The sequence below is a fragment of the Anguilla rostrata genome, chromosome 3, assembly GCF_018555375.3.
Source record: "Anguilla rostrata isolate EN2019 chromosome 3, ASM1855537v3, whole genome shotgun sequence".
Taxonomy (NCBI): domain Eukaryota; kingdom Metazoa; phylum Chordata; class Actinopteri; order Anguilliformes; family Anguillidae; genus Anguilla; species Anguilla rostrata.
The window spans coordinates 59,207,083-59,222,762 of NC_057935.1; the positions used below are offsets into that span (position 1 = coordinate 59,207,083).

The following is a 15,680-nucleotide window of genomic DNA, read 5'->3' on the forward strand; positions in this document are numbered from 1 at the left end:
TTTTCTCTTCCTTTATTAGTCTACGTTCTGTTGTGAAGATTTTGGGGCAGAAGTTTCACAATAAACGTAGGCCTATTTGTGCCATGTCATGTCATCTAGCCAGAGGACAAGCCACATGACCAACGCACAGTCACTATTGTTGATATGATTAGCCTAGATTTAAATCTAAAATAACACTGAAAATGTATAGTATTGCATGGTGGATGGCCAGGCCTCTTTTCACAAATAATCAATTGCGCTTGTTCTGGGTTACGTTATCTTAACTTCTCCTTCCTATTATTACAAGCTGTGGGTAAATAATTGAGAAAAAAAGTAATTATGTGTCCGTGAAAATTATTTACATTTAAAACGGTTCAGCTACAAAAAATAATAATAAGAAAAATATGAACAAGAAGAACAATAACAAGAAGAAAATGTCTTATCTCTTAGTGAACCTTGCTTTCCTAAAACTTTGAATACACAAAGACGGAAGCAGCACACTGGTCTCTGACTCGGAATTCTTAAATTCCAATCCCAATTTTCCGTGAACATTTGCGCGAGCCCTTGGCTTCAGAAGGCCCCTGCCATGTGCTGAGTGAGACCAGCTATCCACGTAAAAACAAAATTTGCTTTGTGATGTTCCTCTCCCTTGGCTTGCTTTACAGTTTGTTTCTAATCTTGGTTAATTCCATTGTCTCAACTGCTCTTGTGATAACCGTAGATTCGTTTCAGAAGTTTCATGATACAATGTGTTTAAAGTAAAAAAAATAAAAAAAAAAAAAATAGATCAGGCTACATTGTATTAAGAAGTAATTTCTAGCAGGAGAATATTTTTGAAAAAAGGAAGAAAAAAACCAAACAAGTTTATTAAAGTTCTGCAGCCCAGATTATAGAACATGTACATCGTCTGCTTTTATTTAATCTTTGATTTAAGAAACATCCTGTGATTTTCTCAAGATTCTGCCGAGTTGAGATTAGTGTTACAAGAGTCTAACAAACTAAAATACAGGTACAAAGGAGAAAGAAGGAAATTTGCATTTGAGAAGGTTTCTCAGTTTTTGGAGTAGTTTTGATCACGGTACATCTGAGTGATTGCCTCAATGTACTCCATTTGCCCAGTTCTTCATCACACACGATCGCGGTAATTTGACCATTTGATCAAACAGCGGTGTTGAAATCTGTTGACCTAGATTCAGCAGGGTTTGTACCGTTCACGTTTCAGAATACAGGACTGGCTCGCCATCTGCTGGCCACCTAGAGACTAGCATCTTCTACTTAAAATACATTTTAGAAATACTTCAAAACACAGCCTGGATTGTCTGTGGATAAAGTTAGCCAACTAATGAAACATTACAATACAACAACAAATAACAATATTTTATATATACTTTAAACTTTAAAACCTTGTCTTTAAAACGGCAGTGAATAAAGCTAGCTAATGGGACATTATAATCAAACAAATAATACATTTTAGAAATACTTAAACCTTTAAAATAAGTAATACATTTTAGAAATACTTTAAGCTTTAAAACTTGAGACAGAGGCTGTGGAACAGGCCAGTGTCAAAAGGGTTTCTCCTAATCTGGGCCAGGGATCGTCCACAGGAGCTGGCAGGATGTTTGATGCGTTGGAACAGAGCCAGAAGAGTGGTTGTTTGTAATCCACAGAACCTCAAATCTTAAAAGCTGAGAACACTTGAAAGTGATAATGTAATCACTTACTTCAATTTTTTTTAGTCCAGAGAACCAAAAATGTTTTAGTGTTATTGTTGTGTTGATTGGTTATCTACGTGCATGGTCTCTTTGTGGTGTCTGTGGCTCTAACATTACATCACATTACATTACATTACAGGGATGCTCTTATCCTGAGCAACTTTTTACATAGCATTTACATTGCATCCATTTATCCAGCAGAATATATACTGAAGCAATGCAGGTTCAGTACCTTGCTGAAGGGGACAACGGCAGAGTCCTAGTGGTAACAAACCTATGCCCTTTAGGTTATAAGGCCAGCTCCTTACTCATTATACTACACTGCTGCCCTTACCGTATTGCAAATTAAATTGGTAACTTTTGTGATATCATGACGGCGTGGGAAATGAACTTTTTTATATTCATTTTTTTTTTTTTTTTTTTTTTACAAACATCACCACAAAAAAGGAACAGATATTTATTATTTAAAATATTTCTTATATAAAACATTATTGCCCATAGAAAATATTTAAATATTTATTACATAAATAGAAAATATTTAAATTTTTATTACATATAAAATATTATTACACATCCAGTAGCCACCCCCCCCCCCTGCCCCCCCCCCCCCCCCCCGAAAATAAACCAAGGGCTCCAACAGCATGTCAAATAACCGTTGAAGCCAAGTCCTCCCTGTGCTGGTTTGCCTACAAGGGAAAGAAAGTGAATGTAACCCTTCAGAAATCAGCAAGTGGGCATCATGCTTGCCCTTCACAAAAAAAAACTCACTGGTTTAGCACCAGCAGTATCTCTGCAAATGGAATGCTTCTCTATCAAACTGATAAACTGTATTTCTTCTCACTTGTCTTTTTGGTCAGTAAATAAATGGAAGAATCAACAACACTGAATTCCCATTAGCCTCCCCTCCTTTACTGCACATATAATTTATGGTCAATTTTATGGTAATTAGGACTGATATAAATGTACACAATTTTTCCAAGGTACCCCTCAATGTAAGAGACAAGATAAGATGCTAGGAGTGCTCCTACAGGGACATAATTCCATTGGGAATTTCTCCGGTTTCTTACCTGTGTGCACAATCTGCGCCTCAGGATCCGAATGAGAAACACAAGTAATAAAGCAATGACCAACACCAGTGGTACCATAAGCCACCAGTGGTGACGTCTCGTGTTGTGGTCTTGCTTTGGTTCAGCCTGGCCCCATATTTTCCCATCTGCAAAGGCAAAAAACAGCAATATTATAGTTTGAGAGCCACACTGATGGTTCATGCCACACTCTTTTATAGGGGTCACTATTTTGTTCCCACAGCACTAATAATTTGATCTGGTTCTGCAAGTCAGCATTAAAGGAAACGGGTCACAGTGAGCAGTTTTACCCCATTTGACCAGTCGTTTAAGACTTCCAAACAGGACTTCACAGCTATACGATGCCTCAGTGCTGTTAGAGATGACCAAACTCTTTCTCAGCTGGCAGGTCCCATCCCTGTTTGGTCTGATCCCAGAAGACAAAAGGCCGTCTTCTTCAGTGATGATGTCATCATCCCGATAAACCTCCACCGTCGTGTTACTGCAGTGAAATCCTGAAACTAGGCAGGTCAGAATAACCTTCCCAGGGTTCAGAGATCTCTTAGCGAATACTGCAGCTGTGGGCTGAGCTGAAATGGGGGAAATGGAAAAGGCAACTTTTTTGGTGCACAAGGAAAGGCCTCTTGTGTATGTTCAAGTAATGAGGTGTACCATTGTACATTGGATGTGAAAATGTGTACAGGCTGACAGGTCTGTATTCAGGCATAAATGTTCAGGCAGCTTGCATTGGAATTGGAAGAGGGAAAATGCACATTATTTTACTGTGTGTCTGTTCTGAAAATGTTGTTTTCCTGAATAAATCCTCATGACATATAAGATCACAATTTAAGTAAGGTACCATCCTTTCTTCAATAAATTATTTGCACCTTTTTTTACGTTATAAGATGTGTGAACCCCTTAGGGAAATGAAACATACTGCTATATACTGGAATTATGTGCCTTTTTGTTTTTTAGGAAAATGCATACATGCATACACACATACCGCAATGACAGGAGCAAATTTGAATAGTTCCCAAAATATTGGCATGTTCTGATAACTCGATAATATATTCCATTTTCCCACTATACTGCAGTGTGTTCCGTTTCTGTATGGGACCATGGTACTAACCTGTCTCCTGGCTCTCCTCTGGTTCAAAGGACAAACTTCTCTCCAGGTGATATACACAGATGTAATCTATGTAGTTCTTAGTTTCCATGGTGATGTTCTGGTCCCTGTTCCACTTCCTTGTAATGGGGACTGCAGATCCTGCTGAAGCCTCCCACTGAAGCCTGCTGAGGCTGAAGGACAGGAAGTCTTCTCCATTCCATCCGTACTGAGCAAAGGTCCTCGTAAGATTTATACCAGAGTCAGGGTTTCTCTCGATCTCACAGCCAAACCTCCCCTGCAGGACAGCAGCACCTGAAACACATGGATGTACATGATGCAGTGATTATACCTGCATGTACTGCATGGTCTTTACTTGGAACTTTAAACAGAGGTACAGCATATAATAAATAAATCATTTTTTATAAAGGCCAACACTTACCAGACATGTTAAGTCCTGTGTATTTTTTTAAGATGTCAGTTCTGCCTCTGTTCCAGTGCTCCATATTAAGGCGTTTGACAAACTTCCACAGATAATGGCCATGGCCTTCACGCATCCAATTTCTACGGGGCACGCTGTCCATGCCATTGCTACTGTAGGAGTCGACTGCTTCGCCATCAAGCCACAGAACAGAAGTGAACTCATCAGTATTCACTGCAGTGTAGGTACCCAGAAGGGAGTTACTAACTGAAAGACAGAGACACAGGGAAAGACAGATGTCACATAGTACCAAATATGATGTTCGACCCAAATCGTCCCTGAGCCAGGACACAAAGTTCTGACCCAAAAATAAATAAATAAAAAACACACGCACACAAGTACACACAATTATTTATATTTTACCATTATAAAATCCTGCTGCTGCTGCCTCTAGTTGAATATGTGGTCATTTATAGGGCTCTGTAGTAACTTTAATTATTGCTGATGTTATAAGATAATCGATTTACAGTGCAAGTTTTTGGTCATACAAATGATCTCCAGGAATTCTGCATGAAGATCTCAGAAGTCATTGGGTTAATTTCCCATCTAATAGATCTAGCATAGGCTGTAAAATGGAGCTAAAGTACCCCGGGAAATCGTGCAGGTAAAAGGCGTTGTATAATAGACTTAAAATTTGCTAAAAGGAGTAAAAGCATCCCGTGAAATCGCCTTGATAGATTAATGCAGGCCTACTACTGAAAATAAGACCCAGGATTCCAAGACTTCAAATGGTTCATCGGCAGCTAGAAACGCATCAAAACAGATCAATTTATGGTAATCCATCTGGTACACAATGTGACTGGTCATTTTGGATAAGCTTTCCTGAAACAGTTTTCAGCCTATTTCCAAGACATCTGGACAAGATCTCATAATCTGAGCAAAGGACAGCAACAGGCTACCAGTTCTTCAGGAGGCCCAGGCCTTACTCACATATATTGTCTAAACGTGCTGCTCGTACCCTTTAATCTAATACCTTGGTGCAGGTGTAGAGCTTCACGCCTGGGTTTCTCTCCCTCCACACATCAGATAAAACAAACTGAGCTACAATTCCAGCTAAAACTGATGCAGAAAAGAGTAAGGCTCTTCGCCATCTGTCCAACGATCAAGAGTGCAATTCAAGTCACCCCCTACAACCATCTTCGCTAGCTTTTAATGTTTAAAAGTCTAACCTGCCCCCCCCCCCCCCCTTATTACGACAAGGATGATTTTTACCAACCTTAGTGTTGTCCAAGAAGCGTAAATTTGTCCCTTCGTTTGTCTGACTACAAAAAATATCGGAACCATCTGATTACATATCCTCTTCTTTCATTGCTTCATCCGTAACTTCTACCGTTTCCTTTAATGTCAGAACTCAGAGCTGTACCCCCAGCTTACCCTGTGGAGCACTACTGTCCTGCCCAACCACTACTACTCTGCCCTTCCACGATTAACAAGTTATTTTCTTCCCTCTCATTGTCAACTTGTTTTACACTCTCCAAGCCGACTAATTCTGTACTCTCCTCCTGTAGGCTACTGGTCTGTATACCAGGGTCTATCGACTATCGGCCTTTCTCTCCCTCTTTATTCTTATGACGACACGCAAGTCTTTCCTTCACCCGGATACCATTTTCAATCACCTAACTTAAGAGATTTTCGTTTTTCAGAAACACAAGACAGCCTTATTCATCCTCGACGCCGAATCTATACTAGTATGCCCTACTTGTTCTCCCACTGCCATGAGTATCTATTCGATTGTAACCGCCACAGGCACGCACTGAAAACCATTGCGAAGGGAAAGACACTGCGTTCCCTAGTCAGGGCAGGATGCTAAACCTGAACTGCCGCGCTGGGCAGCTCCTACCTTTCGATCTACTTTAATTAAACAACAATAAACATTGAGATATGAAAAGAAAGATACAACTATAGGAAAGACATAAAGAAAAGAAATAGAGGGGGGGGGGAGAGAAAACAAAGAAGAAAACACAGCTCTCACGAGCCACCCTCACACACGCACTGACTCGAAAGAAAGAGAGAGAGATGCCTCAACTTTCTTGAGCACACCCGAGGTTTTCCATTTAACATTCGAGGATGATTGTTAGGCATATTGGATGAATCTGGCAGTCTAACTAAATTAATGAATAAGTCTTATACATAATCACTCGTAAATTAAGGAATAACTGTCACCAATTGTTTATATTCTGGAAGAGTGATGAATGCAGACCCAGCTCACATGCAGAATATTACGACAAGGATGACGACAGGTACAAACAACACACACACATGTTTTTACCATTTAAAGTTTAAAAATTTTAAATGACAACGCTAAATGACACATAACAAAAACATTAAATATATTACGAGCATATATCATACCTGCCTACCTGGAAGAAAAACTCAATAAGGTAGGTGAAAGCGTGAATACGTACCTGACACCGTGCGCCAAACAATGTCCGAAAACAACAAAATGCTATAAATGCGAAACATTTTTAAACGCAACTATATCCACCCTGGTGCATTAGTTATCAATGAATAGCCTTGTGAAAATATTTAGCATACTGCTGCCAACACCCAATGATGTCCCGCCTACAACTTCAGGCCGATGACTCAACAGTGTGTCCACGCCTACTTTTATACGGCCCAGTTTTTACCGTATTTTGTGGTTTATGCACTTCATCTCAGCGATGCGCCCGCACCACAGCGGCGCGTGAACCGAAGTGAAAACAGACTGGCTCGTGAGGCTAGCCCCCCTCTAACCAGTCTATAGCCGCGTTTCCACCGCAGGAACTATACCCCGGAACTAGGAACCTTTTGAGGAACTCAGTGCGTTAATAAAGCTCCTACTCTCGCTGCAAAAGCGTGGAGTAGCCTAACCCTAACCCTAACCCCCCCCCCCCCCCCCCCCCCCCCTCCACCATTAGGGGCATATATGTTAACAAGAACACAAAAGTGTTTCTTTATTTCTGCCCTAACAACCAGAAGATAGCCTTTCTCTACTTCAGACCTGGATAATATATTAATATTTGTATTTAAAGTGAAAAGTATTGCAACTCCTGCGCTTACATTCGATCCATGGCTAAAAGCATATTCGCCCTCAATTCCCACTCTGCTGAATTGCTTTTATCACTATGCGTCTCTTGTAAAAAAAAATACACGCGTTTGTTTCATTTTAATTTATTCTAATCAGATTGCCGGTTTGTCTTTGTCCCTAGCTCCGTTTAAATTTAAAGATCCTATCCTTAGAACTTCGATAGAGTAATAGTGGGTAGGGAAAGAACAGACAAACACATGGAAAAGAAAAGAGAAAGAAACTAGCCACAAACCCGTGTGCATTCATTCTCGTTTTTAAAATGATTTAACAATTCCAATAGCACTTGCACTGTTCCCCTTCCGAATTATAGTTACGTTTTTCTTCAAGCGAAAACGTTATTGCCTATGAAGAACTTCGTAACCAACGCTCGTCTGTGCCTTTATAGATGAAAGCACGAACATGTCGAGATCGGGGAAGAAGCCTCCTATGTGTACCGACTTTCCCTTAGTGTCGTCCAAGAAGCGTAAATTTGTTCAACAGAGTATAACGTCCCTTCGTTTGCGTGACTACAAAAATATCGGAACCATCTGATTTCATATCCTCTTCTTCCGTTGCTTCATTCGTAACTTCTACCGTTTCCTTTAATGTCAGAATTTTGCTGTACCCCCAGCTTACCCTGTGGAGCACTACTGTCCTGCCCAACCACTACTACTCTGCCCTTCCACGATTAACAAGTTACTTTCTTCCCTCTCATCGTCAACTTGTTTTACACCCTCCAAGCCCAGTAATTCTGTACTCTCCTCCTGTACTGAGGAGGCTCCCTCGCCCGGGTCTGTATACCCGGGTCTATCGTCTATCGGCCGTTCTCTCCCTCTTTATTCTTATGAGGACACGCAAGTCTTTTATAGCCTATATCACCTCACTCTAATCTGAATGAAACTCTTAATGAAAGGTGGAACGTTTTAAATGGTTAGTTGTGTAGCTGGTGCTAAAAGCGGTGTTATTTGCACGAACGTTTCCTTCACCCGCATACCATTTCAATCACCTGATTTAAGAGATTTTCGTTTTTCAGAAACACAAGACAGCCTTATTCACTCATAAATTAAGGAATAACTGTCACCAATTGTTTATATTCTGGAAGAGTGATGAGTGCAGACCCAGCTCACATGCAAAATATTACGACAAGGATGACGACAGGTACAAACAACACACACAGGTTTTACCATTTAAAGTTAGGTTTAAAATTAACCCTAAATTAAATGACAACGCTAAATGACAAATAAAAAACTGGAAGAAAAACTCAATAAGGTAGGTGAAAGAGTCAATACGTACCTGACACCGTGCGCCAAACAATATTCGAAAACAGTAAAATGCTATAAATGCTAAGCATTTTAGAACACAACTTCAAAAACTATAGCCACTCTGGTCTATTTGTTGCAAATAGCCTTCGCGAAATATCTCCTTCACGCTGATAGAGCGAGTTATGTAGCCTAGTAATAATGACTAAATAATAAACAGCATTATGGTTCTATGCGATTGCATTTGGTACCGACCATAGACATGCACAAACGACCCATGTAGGCTGAGACTTGTATGCGAAAAACAGTTTCTTGAGTGCTATTGGTGCTTTGGATTTATTATTGACCAATAGAAACTTTTTCTAATTCATCTTCAAATAAATGCAGCGTGCGTTTTATTGTTCTTAGTGAAAACACAATGTGTATTGGTTTGATTGCGTTGCGTGCTTTGCTGGTGCCGATATGTAGGTTATTGTCTGTAGGTTTTCCGCCTACTCGCACTTCTGTAGTTGTTGTCGGTCGTAGTGCCTTTGTGCGGTTCAAAGCACTGACCCTTGCCTACACTGCTGTCAACAGGACAGCCCCCATCTACTTGCAGGACATGACTCCATTCTATGTGCCTACTCGACCACTCTTGTAACTCGACCTTGTAACCCCTCCCAATCGCCCAAAAGGATCACAGAGCTTCTCCACCCTAGCTCCCCAGTGGTGGAACGAACTCCCCGTCCCTCTCCGAACCTCCCCCTCACTACCCATCTTCCGCCGTGGCCTGAAGACTCATCTCTTCAGACTATACCTAGACTAACCACCACCACGCTGTGTATTTCACTCTAAATCTCCCCCTCCCCCCTTTTTTCATGACACTTGTTACATGTTGCCCCATCCCAGCACTTTTTGGTAATTTGTATTTGTCCTAATACTGTAGCTTATTCTTCTACCTAGTTGGCTTTGCAGAGGTTAGGTCTGAATAAGGTTAGGTCTCAAGGGAGCGGGAGTGAAGAGCAGAATCTAAATATGGTAAGGGTTTCCTCAACATTGCTGAGCGCCGCTGCACACTACTACAGGATGTGTACTGCAATTTTAAAGAAAACGCTTAATAGTTCATATCTTCAACACACCCTGGGTTTACCATTTGACATTGCTAATTCCCGACAGCCTCACTGAATTAATTAATACGTTGAATTAATAGATAATAAATACTTATACATAATCACTCGTACATTAAGGAACAACTGTCACCAATTGTTTAATATTCTAGAATAGTGATGAGTGCAGACCCAGCTCACATGCAGAATATTACGAAAATGATGCCGACAGCTACAAGCAACACACACACACACACACACACACACACACAGGTTTTACCATTTAAAACTTGAAACAATTCAATGACAACGCTAAATGACACATAACAAAAACATGAAATATATCACAAGCATATATCATACCTCCCTACCTGGAAGAAAAACTCAATAAGGCAGGTGAAATCGTTTATATCTACCTGACACAGAGCGCCAAACAATGTCCCAAAACAATAAAATGCTACAAATGTGAAACATTTTACAAAACATCTTAAAAAAAAAAAAAACTATATCCACCCTGGTCCATTAGTTATCAATGAATAGCCTTGTGAAATCTTTACACCACGCTGTTACAGCGAGAGCTATAGGCTGGTTACAGGAGCGCTGGCTGTCGTGCAATCATGTGATCTGATCTTAATGAATCCACATTCCGTTTCCCTCGCCGATGGGTGTGGTTTTCAGAGTATGACTCATTGCGCTCTGTCTCTGTAGGTGGATAACCAGAAAAAAAAAAACTGGAATAGAGACTGGAGAACCATAACTATAATATACTATTTGCCGAGTATACACTGTTCAGTTATGTTAATATGCTACAGTGTAGTACACTGTACATTAGTGCAAGTCAGGTGGATATTACTATGGTAGTAAGGTGCATGATTGTCCATGGACGTTAGAATTAAGTGTTCATTGATACTTGAATAATACAATATACAAAATTGTAGAATTTTATTTCTTTTGTAGAGGGTCCACCCAACTAAAATGGCCTCCTTGGAATGAAGTTGGTTCAATGTAAAAAAAAGAAAAAATAATAGCTTCGATGTAATAAACTACTTTTGCCATGTTGCTGTAGCTTAGCTTGCTACATTTCTCTGGGGGGTAGCTTCAGTGTAGAGAAGCTTCATTTAATGTAGAGTAACTAGTAGCTTAGCTCACTACACTTTCCAAGTAGCTTGCCCAACACTGATTAATTAATCATTGCATTAATTTAGCAATTATATAAGCACTGACTGACTGGGGGAAAACAGACATAAATACAAAAAGGGGGTGATGACTGCTTGGAGACAGCCGGTGACGCACAGGGAGATAGAACTGCACCTGAGGGAAACAATTAATCAATCAATTAATCAATCATTGCATTAATTTAGCAATTATACACCTGGGTAGAACACCAGAGGGAGAGACACTAGGGAGGAGAGAGGGAGACAGGGTTAGTAGAAGAGCTGGGCGTCACAGCCGTGACAGCACCCCCCCCCCTAGGGTAGGCTCCCGACGTCCCACCAGGCCGACCAGGATGACGGTGATGGAAGTGATCAGTGTTGGGTCCAAGATGTCCCTGGCAGGCACCCAGCACCGCTCCTCTGGACCGTAGCCCTCTCATTCGACCAGGTATTGGAGGCCCCTGCCACGACGGCGAACGTCCAGCAGCCTCCTGACAGTGTAAGCATCAGAAGCCTCAATGACGCGGGGGTCGGGGGGCAGGAACCAGGGGGCTGGAGGGAACAGGCTTCACACGGGAGACATGGAATGTGGGATGTAGACGAAGGGAGCGGGGGAGCCGGAGGCGGACTGCAGAGCGGTTGATGACTTCTGCGATGGGGAACGGGCCGATGAACTTGGAAGCCAGCTTCCGAGACTCCACCCTAAGCGGCGGGACACGGGTGGAGAGCCACACCTTCTGGCCAGGGCGGTACCGAGGGGCAGGAACACGGCGCCGGTCCGCCTGTCGCTGGTACCTGGAAGCCATGCGAAGCAAGGTGGTGCGTGCTTTCCTCCAGGTCCGATGAAAGCGCCGAACGGACTCCTGGGCTGGGGGTACACTGACCTCCTTCTCCTGGTCAGGGAAGAGTGGGGGTTGGTATCCGTGCGCACACTGGAAAGGGGACAGGCCGGTAGCAGAGCAGGGGAGTGTATTATGAGCATATTCGACCCAGACTAACTGCCGACTCCAGGTGGTTGGGTTGGGTGAGACGAGGCAACGCAGGGTGGTCTCCAGGTCCTGGTTGACCCGCTCAGACTGGCCGTTGGTCTGGGGGTAGAATCCGGATGAGAGACTGACTGTGGCACAGAGGAGCGAACAGAAGGCCCTCCAGAACTGGGAGGTGAACTGAGGGCCTCGATCTGAGACAATGTCAGCGGGGAGACCATGGAGACGGAACACATGTTGGACCATGAGCTGGGCTGTTTCCCTGGCTGACGGCAGTTTGGGCAGGGGAATGAAATGAGCGGATTTAGAAAACCGGTCGACAACAGTGAGGATGGTGGTGTTACTATCAGAGGGGGGCAGGCCAGTGAGTAAGTCTAATAGACGTGCACTTCACCAAACCTGTCACGAGCTGCGTAGTTTTTAAAGAAAACGACGCTTAAAATTTCAAAGGTTTTCCCTTTGATATTCGAGGATGATTGCTAGTCACACTGGCTAAATCTGACAGTCTCAGTGAATTAATAAGTTGTATGAATAGATAATAAATACAGATACATAAGCTATCGTAAGTTAAGAAAATATTACGACAAGGATGACGACAGGTAGGTACAAACAACACACACACGTTTTACAAATTTAAGCATGAAATAATTAAATAACAACGCAGATATCGCAAGCTACCTGGTAGCCAAACTCAACAAGGTAGATGAAAGCGTATACCTACCCGATACAGTGCGCCAAACAATGTTCGAAAACAATAAAATTCCATAAATACTAAACATTTTACAACACAACCTCAAAAACTATATCCACTCTGGTCTATTTGTTGCCTTTGGGAAATCTCTCGTTACACGCTGTTTCAGCGAATCAAGCAGTAATAATGAGACCGGTGGTTGTCAGAGAGCAAACTTTGTGACCACGCCTTTTTTGTATACTTAGGGCGGGGAAAACGGCGTAGGCTATAACTTCAGTGAACTTTCTGACCACGCCTTTGTTGTAGTTATCCGCCAATAGAGACAGATGCACATGTACATGCTTGCAAACCACGCCCACATCGCACAAATGCGTGCCGTCCTGTCCTCTAACCAGTCTATAGCTCCTACTCTCGCTGTAACAGCGTGGAGTAGAGATTTCACATGGCTATTCATTAGCCGCGTTTCCACCAAAATTACCCGGAACTTTCAGTCCCAGGAACTACTTTACCAGGAACTAAAGCCGCGTTTCCACCGCAGGAACTATACCCCGGAACTAGGAACCTTTTGAGGAACTCAGAGCGTTTCCACCGCAGGAACTAGGGTCTAAATTTAGTTCTGGGGGCTTTGTTTTACCCCCCAAAACGTTCCTGCTCAGGGGGTAGTACTTTCCGAAAGTACAGGAACCTTTTGGGTGGAGCTTGCAGCGCTGAACATTTCTGATTGGTCGAGTACTCGCAGCATTTGTGTTGTATTTATTTTCCGCCATTACCCGCCATGTTTGAAAATATGAAGCGGCAAACCAATTTATTTTCATAATAACTTCAAATCAAACTTGTACGTTATGCGGCGCAGTAGCCTAGTTTTGGTTATAGCCTGCCAACGTCTTGGAATTATAACGTGTGCTCTTCTGTTCTTTTCTTGCTTTAGTATTCGTTTTATAAAATACTAAGCATTCGTGCTGGGACAGCATATTACGTAGGCTACCAAAACATTCAAACGGATTAATTCGGTTGCTGAATATTTTCTTCCGGATTTTCTTTGTTAGCCCGTTGTAATTGACTCAAAACGTTTGATACATTTATGTGAGGTATGCGGTAGTTCTGCATAATTAACATTGGTGATACAGTACAAGCAAACTGGAAATCACCATCCGCACTTTTTATCCGGGTAAAATAACAGGTTAATTCTAGTAATCTTCCCTTTAGCTTTTTCAGACTGCCGTAATTTTACTCAATTGTACTGCCATTTTTCAATTCCACGAAAAGACCAGGAAGACTATGGACTAATTTATGGTGCATGGTTCGCATCTGGAGGGCACACTTCGCTGCTCGGCTAGCAGTAACTTCGAAGGAAAGCAAACGGTGGCTGTACCAGTACTAATTTACATTTTCACGCAAGTCCGAGTTTTCGTTCTATTCTTGTCATTTTGCCATTAGCCTATATGGAATTGACGACGAGAAAGTAATCAAACAGCAAATTGTTTACAACGTGTGCATGTTTTCTGCTGTTGTTGCCAGTTATACATATAAATGTGAATGCATTCTGTCGCTTCGGATGTCAAGACATGAAAGCGAATGTTCGCATAAAAACATAATGAATGTGTTTGAGAGGATATATGAAAATCAATAAATACAAAAGTAACCATATATAGTCATTGTTGGTAAACCGTTGTATAAGTGGAATAAACCCTTCCGGGCTGTCCCGGTTATTAGAAAATAATGTAGGCTACTTCGGTGGTAGTATGGGGTTACGGAAGAAATCATATGACAGACGGACCGACGACAACGTTGCTTTTTCATACGTCAGTGGGCTAATTTGCCTAATCTTCGCGGTACTTTAGACCCCGGTGGAAACGCAGACAACCATTGGCTGAAGGAACCTTTTAGTTCCTGGTAAAGTAGTTCCTTAATTTTGGTGGAAACGCGGCTTAAAAGGTTCCTTCAGCCAATGGTTGTTTGCGTTTCCACCGGGGTCTAAAGTCCCGCAAAGATTAGGCAAATTAGCCCACTGAAATATTCTTCTGCAGCCGTTTGGGCATATTTTACCGCTGTCAAGCAAAACTGTCGTTGGTAGTTGAACTTGGACCGTTATGCAACAAATAGGATATAACAGACCAATAGTCAGATTGTAACTGTTTTATATATCCTCTCAAACACATTCATTATGTTTTTATGCGAACATTCGCTTTCATGTCTTGACATCCGAAGCGACAGAATGCATTCACATTTCCAATATAGGCTAACTGGCAACAACAGCAGAAAACATGCACACGTTGTAAACAATTTGCTGTTTAATTACTTTATCATCGTCAATTCCATATAGGCTAATCGCAAAATGACAAGAATAGAACGAAAACTCGGACTTGCGTGAAAATTTAAATTAGTAGTGGTACAGCCACCGTTTGTTTTCCTTCGAAGTTACTGCTAGCCGAGCAGCGAAGTGTGCCCTCCAGATGCGAACCATGCACCATAAATTAGTCCATAGTCTTCCTGGTCTTTTTGTGGAATTGAAGAATGGCAGAGTAAAATTACGGCAGTCTGAAAAAGCTAAAGGTACGATTACTAGAATTAACCTGTTATTTTACCCTGACAAAAAGTGCGGAAGGTGATTTCCAGTTTGCTTTTATTGTATCACCAATGTGAATTACGCAGAACTACCGCATACCTCACATAACTGTATCAAACGTTTTGAGTCAATTACAACGGGCTAAGAAAATCCGGAAGAAAATATTCCGCAACCGAATTAATCCGTTTGAATGTTTTTTAGTACGTAATATGCTGTCCCAGCACGAATGCTTTGCATTTTATAAAACGAATACTAAAGCAAGAAAATAACAGAAGAGCACACGTTATAATTCCAAGACGTTGGCAGGCTATAACCAAAAGTAGGCTACTGCGCCGCATAACATACAAGTTTGATTTGAAGTTATTATGAAAATTAATTGGTTTGCGCCTGCATATTTTCAAACATGGCGCCTGAAAATAGACACAAAAAAATCCCGTGAGTACTCGACCAATCAGAAATGTTCCGCGCTGCAAGCTCCACCCAAAAGGTTCCTGTACTTTCGGAAAGTACTACCCCCCGAGCAGGAACCTTTTGGGGGGTAAAACAAAGCCC

The 15,680-nt window shown here is 41.8% G+C and overlaps 1 protein-coding gene across 2 annotated transcripts; it reads right to left on the reverse strand.

Annotated features, from left to right (window-relative positions):
• Positions 1-2,287: 2,287 nt before the first annotated feature.
• LOC135251383 (major histocompatibility complex class I-related gene protein-like) lies at positions 2,288-10,315 on the reverse strand. 2 transcript variants are annotated; one of them, XM_064328776.1, is made up of 6 exons: positions 10,148-10,315; positions 4,303-4,548; positions 3,885-4,175; positions 3,067-3,345; positions 2,759-2,904; positions 2,288-2,377 (listed from the first exon to the last, which is right to left on the reverse strand). In XM_064328776.1, exons 1-6 carry the CDS (start codon positions 10,215-10,217, stop codon positions 2,336-2,338), a joined length of 1,074 nt encoding a protein of 357 aa, XP_064184846.1. In that variant the 5' UTR covers positions 10,218-10,315; the 3' UTR covers positions 2,288-2,335. The 2 variants fall into 2 exon arrangements, with proteins under 2 accessions (XP_064184846.1, XP_064184845.1); XM_064328775.1 differs by lacking the exons at positions 2,288-2,377; positions 10,148-10,315 and adding an exon at positions 6,747-6,885 and having other exon boundaries at positions 2,398-2,904.
• Between the last annotated feature and the right edge of the window lie 5,365 nt (positions 10,316-15,680).

Bases quoted from the DNA above. Each gene is read 5' to 3' on its own strand.
- LOC135251383 (XM_064328775.1), bottom strand. From the start codon at position 6,804: ATGTTTCGCATTTATAGCATTTTGTTGTTTTCGGACATTGTTTGGCGC. The intron at 4,549-6,746 runs GTACGTATTCAC...TCTGTCTTTCAG, and splicing joins TGTTTGGCGCACGGTGTCAG to TTAGTAACTCCCTTCTGGGT. The intron at 2,905-3,066 runs GTAAAACTGCTC...TTGCCTTTGCAG, and splicing joins TAAACGACTGGTCAAATGGG to ATGGGAAAATATGGGGCCAG.